Source organism: Macrotis lagotis, chromosome 4 (genome assembly GCF_037893015.1).
Source record: "Macrotis lagotis isolate mMagLag1 chromosome 4, bilby.v1.9.chrom.fasta, whole genome shotgun sequence".
In the NCBI taxonomy this organism is placed as follows: Eukaryota; Metazoa; Chordata; class Mammalia; order Peramelemorphia; family Peramelidae; genus Macrotis; species Macrotis lagotis.
In genome coordinates, this window is record NC_133661.1 from 91,079,514 (window position 1) to 91,094,469 (window position 14,956).

Consider the following 14,956-nt stretch of genomic DNA (forward strand, 5'->3'; position numbering starts at 1 on the left):
CACAATGTTCACTGAAAAATCCACCAGATTAGGAAAAATTTTAAATCATAAAACAATCATGTATTAAAGATGAACACAAAGATGAAATCTATCTTTAAAGAAGTAAGCTTTTATTACTGACAACATTTTATTCTTTTATCCACAAGCTACAATCCCCAAGAGATGGTGAAGTCTATTTATGAGATTGGCTAAAATGACAAAAAAAAGAAAAATGATCACTGTTGGAGGGGATATAGGAAAACTGGGACACATACACTGCTGGGGAATTGTGAACAAATCCTATCATTCTGGAGAACAATTTAGAATTATGCCCAAAGGGCAAAAATACCTTTAATTCATCAATACCAATACCAGTTCTATATACCCAAGAGAGATCATAAAAAGGGGAAAAGACCCACATGTACAAAATTATTTCTAGCAGCACTCTTTATAGTGACAAAGAACTAGAAATTGAAGGGATGGCCATCAACTGGGGAATGGCCAAACAACTTGTGGTGTAAGAATGTGATGGAAGGGGCAGTTAGGTGGCGGAGTGGATAAAGCACCGGCCCTGGAGTTAGGAGTACCTGGGTTCAAATCCGGTCTCAGACACTTAATAATTACCTAGCTGTGTGGCCTTGGGCAAGCCACTTAACCCTGTTTACCTTGCAAAAAAAAAAAAAAACAACCTAAAAAAATGTGATGGAAGTATTGAAGTATTATTTTCTGAAAGAAATCATAAGTGGCTGGACTTTAGAAAATCCTGGAAATACTTGCATGAACTGATGCTGAGTGAAGTGAGCAGAACCAAAAGAACATTGAACACATTAACAGCAACACTGTATTGGAAGCAGTTCCTCTCAGCAGTTCAGTGACAAAGGATAATTCTGAAAGACCTGTGATGGAAAATGCTATCCACATCCAGAGAAAAAACTGTGGAGTCTGAATTCAGATCAAAGCATTTCAATTTTTAAATCTTTTTTTCTTTTTCTTTCTCAAGATTTTTCCCCCTTCTGATTCTTCTTGCACAACATGAGTAATATGGAAATATGTTAAGCATGATTTTACATGTATCCTATATTAGATTACTTGCTGTTGTGGGGAGAGCAGGAATGGAGGGAGGTAAAACAATATGCAACTTAAAAGCTTACAAAAAAGATGAATGCTGAAAACTATCTTTACATGTAACTGAACAAAATAAAATAACATGAAAAAAAGAAGTGAATATAGCATTAATTCAAGTTGAAGTTTACCTAAATTTAAGTAAACATTCAAAAATATTGTTTAAATTATGACTTCTGAATCAGAATATAACAAAGTCTAAATTAACTGAATGCTATCTGAGTTAACCAGAATTTCTTTCTGAATCCCTTTCAGGAGAAAAAATTTAAAAAAGCAAAATTACCAGCAAGCCACATAAAAAACAAAAATAGCAATTTTCTGTTCCCTAAGAATTTTTCTACCATGTACCTTCTATTATTCATACCCATTAAATACTTGAGGGGGAAAAAAATCCAGGTTCCAGCCAAACTGGTCTCCTTTCTTGTTCTCCTACGTGACATTCTATCTCCCACTTGTTTTCATGGGCAGTTGGTTCCCTATGCCAAGTATGCCTCGGAATTACTAGCTTTCTTCAAGGTTCAACTTAATTGCTGCTCTTTTCAAGTTACCTTTCTTGGTTTCCCAAGGCAATGCCTCCTTCCTCAAATAACTTAATTTGCATTTATTTAGTTTCACAACCTGCATTTTTTCTATCAACATGCTATATGCCCTGAACCTAATAGAATGTAAGCTCCTTGAGGGATTCTGTATTTATATGAGGGCCTAGGACAGTGTTGGAAACATGTCAGATACTTATTAAGTGCATATAATTTGCCTGATACAGTAGTATAATATGTATATAGCTATGATCCTAAATGAGAAACTAATATTAAATATTCTAATATTAAATATTCTGTGATTCAAACAACTATTTAATTTGCTAATTCTTTTATAAGAAAGGGGAATGGTGTTTGATAAATGTTATAGATTTCAACCAAAAACGGTTAAAAGGTTTTAATTTAAATGTTCAGAGATCTAGAAAAATGGGTTAGCAGAGTTCTTGGACAGAGAATCTTATTTCCTCAGAATAAAATCTTGGATGTCTGCATAGTTAACATTAAAGTTGACTTTAGTCAGTATATTAACTGCTAAATTAAAGTATTTTATCTATATTTCAAATTGGAGAATAACCAACAAAGTGCTGAGGTCCCAAACTCATCCTTGAACCAGATAATCTTTTCAAATCAGTATTTTCTACTACTGTCAAACAATATTAAATAAAAATCTTAAGACTAATTTTAAAATATTTTTGAAATTAAACTTTGTTGCATGAAATAGTATACACAGGTGGCCAACTGGGGTGGCATAATGCAAAAACAACTTGAGGAATCAGCAGAATTATTGCTCAATCATCTTTGAAACAGTGAGGAATCTAAATCATTAAGGGCTCATTTCACTCAACCAAGATTACTATTAAATCAGTTAAATGCTGAGATGAAGGGGTGTCCTACAGGTAGATCTATTATGAATTCAAAGAGATGGACATTGCACACAATTTGATGAGAGCATGGTGACAAAAACGCCTACAACTTTAAGGAACACAAATCATGCTCTGCACTGAAATCATCTTCAAGTTTGACTTACCTTGACAACATTAGCTTTATGCCTTTCTAAAACTTGAAGAGTCTGGGCAGTACTGGAATCAATTACAAGCACAAGGGAATGACATCCATAGGCAATTAGACCTTGCCAGCCCCTAAGCACATCAAAAGAAAAAAAATAAATTATCAGAGTTCACTGAGCACAGGGACCCTGCCTTTGCCTTTCTTTGTCTTCCCTGTCCAGTTCTTGGTGCAAAGGAAGCACCTTATCAATGCTTTTGCATTGATTGACAATTTATGAGATAATGAAAATTATAAACAAATGAAACAAAAATGACATAGAAAACAAGAGCAAAACTAAGAAAGTCATTGTTTATGGAACTAGTCTACCTGCTGTTAACTAATAAGCAACCTAAAGATGTAAACAAAACTAAATTTTCTGTCTTAAACTCCACCCAACATCATTTAAAATAAAACCACTGCTAACATCTGTGTCAACCTTAAAAAAAAGGAATGCTCAACTAAAAACATGATAGAGAAGTTTAAACTGTTCTCTGTCCCTTATCTCCCAGTGAGGCACAAGAGCACTGGAATCTGAAAGAAATTTGACTCTTCTCTACAATGGTGTAAGGGGCAATAACTACAAATATTTCTGCCATTTATTTTAATGATTGCTGAACTGTCAGTTACAAAAATGCCTGGTCATGGAAAAATTCCAGGTTCATTTAAGACAAATCTAGGGAGGAAAAACTTCAGCACAGTCATTTCTCTCTCAACTCATACTTGAGCAAGCCTTTTTTTTTTCAAGTTTTTGGCAAGGCAATGGGGGGTGAAGTGGCTTGCCCAAGGCCACACAGCTAGGTCATTATTAAGTGTCTGAGACGGATCTGCACTCAGGTCCTCCTGACCCACAGCCGCCTCAACAAGCCTCTTTTGATAACGCTCCACCTGCTGGAAGACTTTCCGGGGCCTCACCACCTCTCTTTCTCTGCAGATGCTCAGTCAGGTCCAACTTTTCATGGCAGAGCTGTGGTGGTGGCTTGCCATTTTCGGCTCACTTCCCGTTAGAGAGAGGCAAAGGGCATTAAGACCTTGCCAAAGCTCACTCATGCATGAGGCCAAATCTCTGGCCACCCGTTTGCTTCTAGGCAGCTCTACTAATCGAGTCCTCCTTTGCATCAAGACAAAAATGAGAAAAGATAAATCTCTTTAACCAAACATTTTTAGTCTAAGGATTTGGGCGATGGGGGAAAAAAAAATGTAAATAGAGATGCGAGAGCGGGGTCTTTTTTTTGTATTCTTTGTATTCGCAGCAATTTAAGGCATGTTGACGGGCTCGTGGTGTAACTAGTCTGGGCTTCAGCTTCCTTATCCACCGGTCGTGGGGGCTGGAGCAGCGAGGGCCTGGGATCCCGCCTAATCGTGCATCTAGGAGCCCCTGAAACCGGCCCTTGCTATTGTGAAGGAAAGACTGGGTTTTTGGAGAAAAAGAGAATTCCACGGCAGAGGGGGCTGCGGCGGGGGGAGTTGCGGGCTGAGGCCCTCGCCCTCGGCCGGCCTCGGTTGCCCCGGGGGGCCGCCTGCTTCCCGGAGTGCTTGGGCGGCTCCCATGGGAGGATGCCGGGGAGGCCGGAGGGGCCCCGGCTGGCTCCCACCCCCGCCCCTCCGCGGCCCGCCCCGCCCTCACCAGTCCACGGCCGCCTTGTTGTGGGCGTTGAGCGCCCCGGTGAGGGTCCGAGCCGACAGTTTGATGTTCACCGTGTAGGGCAACATCTCCCGGGCCCGGAGGCCGAGCCGCGGCCTCGGTGCTGGGCAACCAGGAAGCGGCGGCGGAAGCGGAAGCGGAAGCGCCGCGCTGCGTCCGTCCCTCCCTCAGTCCGCTCCTCCGGCGGTGACTAGGGTCCGGGTGGCCCCCCCGAGCTGGGGACGCGAAGTTCCGCGGGAGCCGCGGCGGAGCCTACGGGAGGGAAAGGGCGGGGCGCGGAGCCCCGCCCCTCTGTGGGCGGGGTCACGACAGCTTTCCAGTGGGGGAGGGAACATTGGAGGCAGGATTGGAACCCAGGTCTGCCAGACTCTCCAGTGCCACCTCGCCTCCCTTTCTGTGGCTCGTCCCCAAATGGCCGAGCCCTAGATTCACAACAAGAGGACCTGGCTCTGCCCCACGCTCCCTGGATGACAAGACTGCAATTCCTGGGCTCAAGTGCGGCCTTGGTTTACCAGCTGTGTGACCCTGGGGAGCCGCCTGACCCTGTCTGCCTCAGTTTCCAAGCTGGAGAAGTCCAGAATCTTCGTCCAGAAAAGCCCAGACGGGTCACAGAGAGTCAGCAAGCAGCAAGGGCTTAGTTTCTGTGGCCTGGGGAGGGCTAGAAACCCCCCACTGCGGACAGGCCCCAGGATGGGGATGGCCTGTCCTTGCCCGGTTCCACCAAGTCCAAGACAAACCTCTAGTCTGCACCCCCTCCCCTCCGCCAAGGGGGTCCTGGCCCAGGAGGATACCTGCCTCTTCCTTTCAACAGGATTTCTGTAGGGCATGTGCCAAGGTGCCTTTGGTTCACTTTGCCATCTGGGAGGCCAAGGAGGCCCCTAGCTCGCTTCCTTAGGCTTGACCCCTTCCCTCTCCAGCATATCAATTCCACAATGAACTCGCAGAGAGAGAGAGTAGCGAGGACACCCCTTTATCTGAGAGGATGGCAAGACAAATCAGGAAAGACAGAGAGGGTCTTGGATCCCACCCGCAAGTCTCTGGAGTAGCGAGTGGGGAATGATGAAGACCGATGAAGCCTGCCACTTCTTCTCATGTCTTTTCTTTCAACCACCTGAAGTAGGGTTGGTCTCTTCCATCTTTTCTCTCAAAGCTGGATGATGAGTTCCCAAAGGGAAACTGCTTGAGATCTGAGGAAGCCCGGTCTCTTGCTAACTCCAAGGGCTCGGACATTCATCTCAATCAATAATAGGAGAGAGTGTCCCATGCCAATGGATTTGGGGTCAGGCGATCACCTATAAAGCCCCTTTACAGCTAGAGATCTGAATCTTATGAACTCTCAGGAACGGTCTCCTCAAACTCTTTGAAGAATGTCCAACATCAGTGATTCAATGCTGTGACCTAATATTGCATCCTATTTGGCAAAGGAATGAATGGGATTTGAGGTGCATCTGCCTTTCTTCAATTTGTTATTGCTTTTTATAATAATTTGCGTATACACACCATCTGTATCCAGAGAAACAACTGTGGAGTTTGAACAAAGACCAAGGACGATTACCTTAAATTTAGAAAAAATAAAACCTGATATCTTATTGTCTGATCTTGTTATCTCTTATACTTTATGTTTCTTCCTTAAGGATATGATTTCTCTCTCATCACACTCAATTTGGATCAGTATATACCATGGAAACAATGTAAAGACTGGCAAATTGCCTTCTGTGGGGGGTGGGAGGAGGGAAGTAAGATTAGGGGAAAAATTGTAAAACTCAAAATAAATAAAAATCTTTATAAAAAAGAATATACAATAGACTGAAAATGCAATTAAATTATAGAAAGAAAGCGAAATATCAATATCATAATTAAAACAGTTAATCATTATTTTCTTCTGTTAATCATTATATCTTCAAAATATTATCATTGAATAGTTATTTCTTTTACAAACTATGCCAGACTGGGTATACCATGCAAATTAGGCTTCTCCTCACTAAAATTTAAATTATGAAATAAATGAGAAGCAAGCATCTGAGGAATAAGCAATAATATATGAGAAGGCATAGAAATGGGGTATTAGAAGACCAATGTAGAACTGGAGAGAGTGGAGAATCATTGTATCCCAGGGTAATGAGATAAGGGAAACTCACTAGCTGGTGTATTTTTCCCTAAATTGACTGCTCTCCCTACACTGATTGATTTCATACTCCTGTGTTGGCTTCTAGGTTACATGCTTAACAACCTTTAGATGTTCTGGTGTCCCTATCCTCTACTCTCTCAACAACATTCATTTATTCATTGATTCAATAAACAATACCATTGCTGTACACTGCTCCCTCCACAGACATTTCCAACTATTTTTTCCCCCATGAAATCATTTCTAAATATATCTCTATGAAAGGAAATGATGACACCCTCCCTCCTCACTCTGCACCCCAAACTCTATACTCAGAACAAATTTGATCTTGAGATATTGGCCACAAAAAGATCAGACAGAAGAAGGTTTAGACTCCAGTTTATCTCCAGGAGGCAGAACCACACATAATATGTGGAAGTTACAAAGAAGCAAATAGAGGAAAGTCAAGAAAAACTTCCTAATAATTAAAACTGTGTAAAAACAGAATGGGCGGCCTCAGGAGGTAGTGGGTTTCCCTCCTTGGGGGTCTTCAAAGCTGAAACCAGATGATCAAACTTGTCAAAGGATCAGAGTGGGTATTTCTTTCAGGCATGGGTTGGACTAGCTGTATGCAGAGGTCCCTTCCAACTCTAAATTCTATAATTTTAGTAATTCAGAAGAATTACTGAAACTTCCAGACAAATGTTTACACTGTTAAATCTCATCAAGATTAGGAAATCTGTGCTTAAACCACTCCTTTTAACCATTAAACACCTACTATTTACAAAAGCAAAATAGGTGCAGAAGGCAATATAACCTAAGTGTTCATGGATATGAAATTTAAGAGATAAGATATGAATGCAAATAATGATGAGATTCTTTGATGTTGACCAGATCTGGAATTTTGTGGTCTAGTGTATTCTAGGTGAGAAAACTCCTTTTCCCAAATTGAATCTGTAACTATAACTTATCTTCATATCCAGAGACTTACTGGTGACACTCTAAGGTTAAGAGAGACATGCTCAGGGACACACAGTTTGTATCAGGGGAAAGATGAATACAGATCCTCCTAGATCTAAGACCAGCTCTTTGTGGAGACCTTATCAAGATGTCTCAGGGAGGCTGGAAATCCCATTCACATCCATCATTCACAAAAGCAGCTACCTCTCTATTGTAGACTATAGAGCGGTATTGTGTGAAGGGGTCCATGATTGGAGTGACATGACCAGTATCAGAATCAAGATTTGCACTATATGAATCTAATCGAGGTAACATACTCACACCCCCTTTAGTGTTTCCTCAACCTTTCAGGCAGTTAAAATCAAAATCAACAAAACTAATTATCTAATACATATACATAAAATGTATCATCTAGACTATGAAAAAATGAGCAGATATAATAAAAGGGTCTACAAACATTACACTGGTGACATATAGAGAAACAGCACCAGGCATGCTCTTATTGTACACAATCAGTCCAGTTTGAAAGGATCAATCTGAAGTGAGATATAGCTTGCATCTTTCCTCATATTTGAAGCTAAAGTATGCAAATTCAGTGTTTTTGTCTATGAAAATTACTGGAATTATACAGAAATTACTTATACAACAAAAATCAGTGAGAAAGTATTAATATTTATTTTATTTTATCATTATTATGGTTTTACTTCTTGTGATGTCAGAGGAGGCTCTGCTATAGACTCTAGTCTATTAGAGTCAAGTACTATAATTCAGGAAATAGAGGTGGCTGAGAAGCAGAGGTTGTATGTAAGAGGACCACGGTCTGAATACCACTGTTAGGTAGGTTTTCTAAACAAAAAATGTTCATTCTTTCATTCTATAATGACAAAAAGATAAAATTGCTCAAGGATTAGGACTAAGAGAACATTGTACCTAAATGAAAGCTAAGACTTAAGCTTCAAGATTCAGAAGACTCGCAATGGAATGCATATATTCATCTGGATTTTAGTCGGTTAGTATATTTAATCACCTCACAATTCATATAGGTAAAACTAATATGGGGAAAGGATTTGACACATAATACATACCAGATGTCCATAAGGAAGACCCTATGAGGAAAGGAACTGTGAAAGTGATAACTGGAAACATAGTGGGAATCTATGAGGTGGGGAATGGCTAAACAAATGGCTATGATCATGTTTGTCCTTTGTTCTTGAAGACCACAACATAAAGGAGGTGATGCCATGACAAGCATATGAATTGGATTTGAGTGAGAAACTACTGTGCTAAATCACCATCCTCACCTTCTTCTCCAGAGTCATTTGCATCCAGTGGCCAGATATGAATCAGGATAAGCCCTGAATGTATGGCAGAGTTAAATGACTTGCCCAAGATCACAAACTTCTAAGAGCAGAATGAGGTCAAATTCTAACTCAGATCCTTCTGACTCCAAGGCCAGTGTTCTATCCACTGCACCACCTAAACAAATGGTAGGGAATGCAATGGAATGTTATTATAGCATAAGAAATGGAGATGAGGAATTCCTTAGAAATATGAAAACAATTGTTTGAACTGATGCAGAGTGAAATAGATATAGGAAAATAGTTTCTAAAATGATTACAAAAGGGAAGTCAAACTTTGTGTAAAGGAAAAACCCAGCAATGATTCTAGAGAACAGATAATGAAACGTACTTTCTTCCTTTAGGCAGAGAGGTAGAAGACTGATGAAAAAGGAATTAATACATTTCAGACACCAATCAGCTATGTTTGTTTACAAAGCAGAGTTCTATTCTGGTAAATGGTAGAGAGAAGAAAGTGTATATCCCACAATGACAATAACTTTTTTAAAACGCATCAATAGAAGTTTTTAAAAATGATCACAGAAACATGACATCAACATTAGGTGAGACAAGGCAAACTAAGGCTGTACAGAAACCAAAATACAGGTACATTAGAGCAGTTGTCAAGGTAACAGAACCTGTACTTACATTGGACATGTAAAAGCCTATAAAAATTGTGACCAACATCTAGGAGGGCAGAGCATCTGCAGTGGGCTTTGAATGACAGATTGGGAGGAGTATAGGGGTGGAAATAGCCTGCAAATATCACAGGGAAAAAAAAGCAGAGAAAAGTTGACTTTATAATTTTCTCACGGGGGCGGCTAGGTGGCGCAGTGGATAAAGCACCAGCCCTGGAGTCAGGAGTACCTGGCTTCAAGTCTGGTCTCAGACATTTAATAACTACCTAGCTGTGTGGCCTTGGGCAAGCCCCTTAACCCCATTGCCTTGCAAAAAAAAAAAAAAAACCCTATAATTTTCTCACTCAGCACTCCTTCCTTTCCCCATGTTTTTGCACCAATTATTCCTACATGTATGGAACCCTTCCTTCCTCATCTCTCCCTCAAAAAAATCATATGCTGCTTCCAGTTGATGCTCCAGTGCCATCTTTATGAAGACTTTCCTGATCCTCCAGACTGCTAGTACATTCCTTCTCTAATAACATATTTTAAAATTGTTTCTGTCTATATTTATATATACACTGTCTTCTCTGTTAATTATAAGCTCCTTGAAAGCAGGTACTGTTTGAGTAGTGTATTTTCATTGTTAACACTTGCATAGTGACTGGCAGAAGATAAATTTTATTAAATGTTTGCTGATTGCTTACCTGACTGGTGAAGGATAACTATTGTCATCACCATCCTAGTGAGATAGTTTTTTCCATAGAATTTGAAACTTGAGAAAGATTTTACTCAAATTTCCCAGTTTTACAGATGAGGAAACTGAAGTCCATAAAGATGAACTGGTAGAAAGTAGACTAGACAGGATTAGAATTTAGGACTCCACTCAAATTTCAGCACTCTTTCCATTTTTATTCTATTAAATACAAAACCAAAAGAAAAAAAGAACTTGCCCTAACAGGCACAATCACCATCTCTAGGATCTCATGATATATAAAAAAAAATGATGCTTAAATGGAAAAATAGATAATTCAACAAAGCAGTCAATTACATTCAAACAAAAGTAGCATCTTAAAGAGAGATTAAAAAAAAGTAATATGTTAAACTCACAGATGGAGGTGGGAGGGGACACTCACTGAGCAGAAATAAACTCCAAGGAGGAAAAGGGATAAATTAGTTTTCTTCTGAAGACCACTTTGAAGACAAAAATGCTAAATATTCAGAGCTGCAGTGATTGCCAGCTGGGGTCAGGAAAAAATATATCTCCCATGGTACAAGATTGTACAATTAGGTATGTTCATGGATTTTTATGGCTTTCTCGAAAGCATCTGGCCTGATCACTGTGGAAGACAGAATATTGGATGAAATGGACGATTGATCTTTTTTAATAGTACAAATTCTCTATTCCTTTTTTATGGTTGAAAAAAATTAACAATTTTTTCCAAACTAGTCTTGGCAATTTTTTTCCCTTTTAAAAGGCATATTGCCCAAGACCTCCATAAAGTGATTCCATAGTTTTCCTCTAAATTGTATTGTTTTTAGTTTGTCATAAATATCTCAGAACTTGTCAGAATCAACTTGCTCCAAGCATAGGCAGGGAGATCAATTGAAAGAGAAATGTGGTGCCCATTTAAATACATTTTGTTAGTCTTTCACAGTATCATTTCAGAACACATGTTCAATCCTTTCAGGGACTGAATTATTGCAAACCAATTCAGAATGTAGCCTCAATAAAATCCAAGTTCTCAGGCAACCTTGGTTATATATAGACTAGCCAAGCCATCATTCCAAAGGAAGCTAAAAGACTCCTGTTGTAATGGATTAATTAGATGAACAAAGGGTAATAGGTAGTGACACTAAACTTTAAAAGACCTTCCAGAGTTCTTAGACTTTTTAACATTAGAGATGGAAAGTTATATGCTTAGAAGTAATCTTCTCCAACTTTATCATTTGACAAGGACAAATGAGGCAGCTGAGAAATTAAGAGATTTACTCCAAATCACACAGCTATGAAGTGAAAGAGTCATAACTTGAACCTAGATTCTTTGACTCTAAATCCATTCATTGACTTTAGAAGACAGAGAGAAAGTGATTTAGAACAGGGGAAAACACCAAAGATATTTTTTTACTCTATCAGGGTGATAATAATGATGACACAAGAAAGGATTCGACCTGTGATTTAAATAGTGTAGACAACTCCCCAGTGGAAAAAACCTCCTCTGCTAATACGGGTCAGTAATTTTTCCAAAAGAATTCTAGAGGGTTTTCATAAGTTGTTCTGGGTTATACAGCTGGGAAATGTCTGAATCAAGATTATGAACACTTATCTTCCTGACATTATATCCAACTCCTTATCCACTGTCCCACCTAGCTGTACTTCTAAACATCAAAATGTCAAATACCACCAACAATAGCAACTTGTAGGTTAATATAATAATGAATGGTGTGTCCCTCATCTAAGACTGACAGGGTTAGCTACTCAACAAGAGAGGATTTTTTTTAAGTTATTTTTCCCAGTACTGAGAATAGGAATTGCATTTTTGCTCTGACCTCCAGAACTTTATTTTTACGATAGTTCCCTTAAAGAATTTTATACCATGAGAGAATGTCTATCTTTCTTCTAATACTTTGAAACATCCTCTTTTGAAATCTAGTATAGTCAGGCTACATTTCTTTTTTTTTCTCTTTACCTCTATTAGATTCTGAGATGGAATAGTCATTTCTCTCCAATGTACCCAGTTTTCTACATTAGCAACCAGACCTCCCTTTTTGGTCAGTGTTTTTCAAAACAGGAACTTCAGCTTTTAAAGAATGATAAGATCATTCAAAAATGCAAAGAAGTTATCATTTGCTCTGATTTTGACAGGGATGGTGTTCCAGAAGATGCTCTTATTCCCATCACTACTATATCACATCTCTGCCAAGTTTATGATCAGTTTCTCAAAACCTTTTATTTTCTTATGTTGTTTAGATGGTTTGCTCTGTACTCTCAATATAACATTGCTCCTATTTTCAACATTCTATTGATCATCACACAAATCCTTTTTTTTACATCTATCACCCCCCCCAACCTGATTCCTGGATTTCTTCACATTAGTATTACTTTTAAAATACAAAGTGCTGTGGGTGGTTAGGTGGTGCAGTGGATGGAGCACCGGGCCTGGAGTCAGGAGTACATGAGTTCAAATCAAGTCACTTAACCCCATTGCCCTAGCACTATATACATACATACATACATATGTATATATATACATATATATGTACACACACAATGCTGCCCTCATAGATTGTTTCTTTTGAATAAATTATATTTGTCCATAGTAATGAATCTAATCCTACAAGTTTTGATGATACTTATAAGGAAAACTTGCCTCCCTGAATAAAAATCTCTGGTTCAACGTATTTATTAACCATAATTATGTGTTTACATATGGCTTTTATTGGCCTTTCTTCTTGGATAGTTTCCTGTCAATTACTGGTCCTGCCTACTAATTTTTTTCTTCCATTGTTGTATCTGTTACTCACCATGACAGCTGATTTGGAAGACTCATTTAGGAACTTTTCTTTTAACCTTATTTTTAAAAAGTTTTGTTGATATCTTATTTTGATATCATAGACATTGGAAGAGGCCCTCTTTTGTAACTTGCATATCAGACCTTTATCATACATTTTCATGCAAAGTTTCCCCCAGTTGATGATATTTCCCTTTTTAACATAGATATTTTGGTTTAATTCTTACAAAAGCAAGTTTTATATAAGTGAATAAAAGAATAAAATTCCATCTTTTCAATTCAAACATTCTACTGGTATTGCTGAGTGTGGACACCATTGCTTCCAAAAACTACAAGTTAGTATCTTTTTTAAAAATTGTATTATTAATTCATGGAACAAACCAAACATTCACATTACATAGCACAATAAAAAATATGATTGCACATGAAAATGAAAATCTACTTGCTATTCCTTTCAAATATATAACAAAATTATCATGCAAATTTCTTTTTTCTTCCTCTTCCCTAGAAATGGCCATTATTAGACACACACATATACATATATATGAATATTTCTTATATGAATTTTACTTCATTTTTGAAATTTAAAATATAAAAATGAACTGACTTTTTATGTAGGTCACATATGTAGGTCGTCTATATGAAAAGATGCCATTCTCAACTTTTCTTTTTCTGTCTTAAACTGATTTCTGGTTTTTGTGTTTTGTGTTTTCATGCTTCCCAAAGTGATTTCTATTCTTACATTTATTGCACTGAATTTGGTTTTTATGACCTTGTTGATTTAGTCTACTTTTCTATATTTAACCAATACGAAATAGTTTTGATGATTACAGCTTTATAGCTGGTTTTTTTAGCTCAAAGTGTTTCTCCTATCATTTCTGCTCTTCTTAATTATTTGCCTTCAGAGTTTATGATTTGTAGTCCTTCAGAGAGTGGAATCACTTTGCTTATTTTTATAATCTCTCTTGATAAATTAATATTTTACATAATATTTAAATTAATTTAGGCAGTATTAGGTTTTTATTATTTGGAGATATCTTAATCCTGAACAATATATATGTCTTACAATATTGAAGTCTTCTTTTATTTCTGTAAAGAATATTTTGTAATTATATTCATATGCCTCAAATATGTTGCTAGATTAAATTCCATATATTTTGTTTTTTTGATTATTTTGAATGTGATTTAGATAACTATAATTTCTTCTTTTTATTATTGATAAACAAAAATGTAACATTTTTATGCATTTATTTTCCATCCTGGTACTTTGCTGAAGCTATTAATTATTTTAAATTTTGTTGTGTTTTTGGACTAATTTTCTAGTTTCTAAAATTGCTTGTTTTTCTAATTTTGCTAATCTATATTTTTAGAGATATGATTTGTCCTCTGAGGATAATTTTTGCTTAATTCCAAACATTCTGGTATGCTTTATTATTGTTATCATTTGTATTGTTGTTTTTCTCTTTTATGTAGTTTCTAATTGTTTTGCTAATTTGTTTTTTGATCCATTATTCAAACTGGCATTATTTCATCCCCTTTAGAGCATATATTTTGCTTATGTTTCTTGTATAATTACTATTTTCTGTTATTGTAGTCTGTAAATATTTTTAATATTTATTTTTATGTAGTTATAATTTCTCTATGTCCTAGAATATTGATTATTTTTCTAAGTTTTATTGTGATATTTAGATATACAAATAATGTATTCTAATGGTCTGTTAAGTTCCATGTTTTCCCTTTTTATTAAAAGAACATTAAAATCTCATCTAGTTATCATGTTAGTATCCCATTTTTGCAATTCTGTCCTTTCCTTTATAAATCTGGAAACAATGCCATTTGAGACATAAAAGTTAAAAAAATAACATCATTGTCTATGATACTTTTAAAATAGTGGTCTTAGGTATTTAACTAGGTTTGTTTTGACATTGTGAATTTTTATTTTTTCCTTGTCTGATAATATGCCTTTCATTTTTCAACTCTACCTGAAGGTAACAGCTTATTCCAGCTTATTTATTTTATACATGCTACTGCTTTTCATTTAATTGAGTTATTTAATTGAGAAATGTCATTCCATGAAGTTCAGTCTCTTGCCTTTGGGGG

General features: G+C 37.3%; 1 protein-coding gene across 3 annotated transcripts in view; it reads right to left on the bottom strand.

Moving 5' to 3' along the window:
* The window catches only part of WDR11 (WD repeat domain 11), a 124,844-nt gene that overhangs the window by 66,753 nt on the left and 43,135 nt on the right, over nucleotides 1-14,956 (bottom strand). For 2 of the 3 annotated variants that reach the window (XM_074233509.1, XM_074233508.1), the window contains exons 1-2: nucleotides 4,309-4,446; nucleotides 2,665-2,776 (exon numbers count right to left, since the gene is read on the bottom strand). In XM_074233509.1, coding sequence (XP_074089610.1) covers nucleotides 2,665-2,776; nucleotides 4,309-4,394 — 198 coding nt within the window. In that variant the 5' untranslated portion in view covers nucleotides 4,395-4,446. Of the gene's footprint in view, nucleotides 1-2,664; nucleotides 2,777-4,308; nucleotides 4,447-14,956 lie in introns of those variants that run through there. The other variant, XM_074233510.1, reaches the window with a different exon arrangement.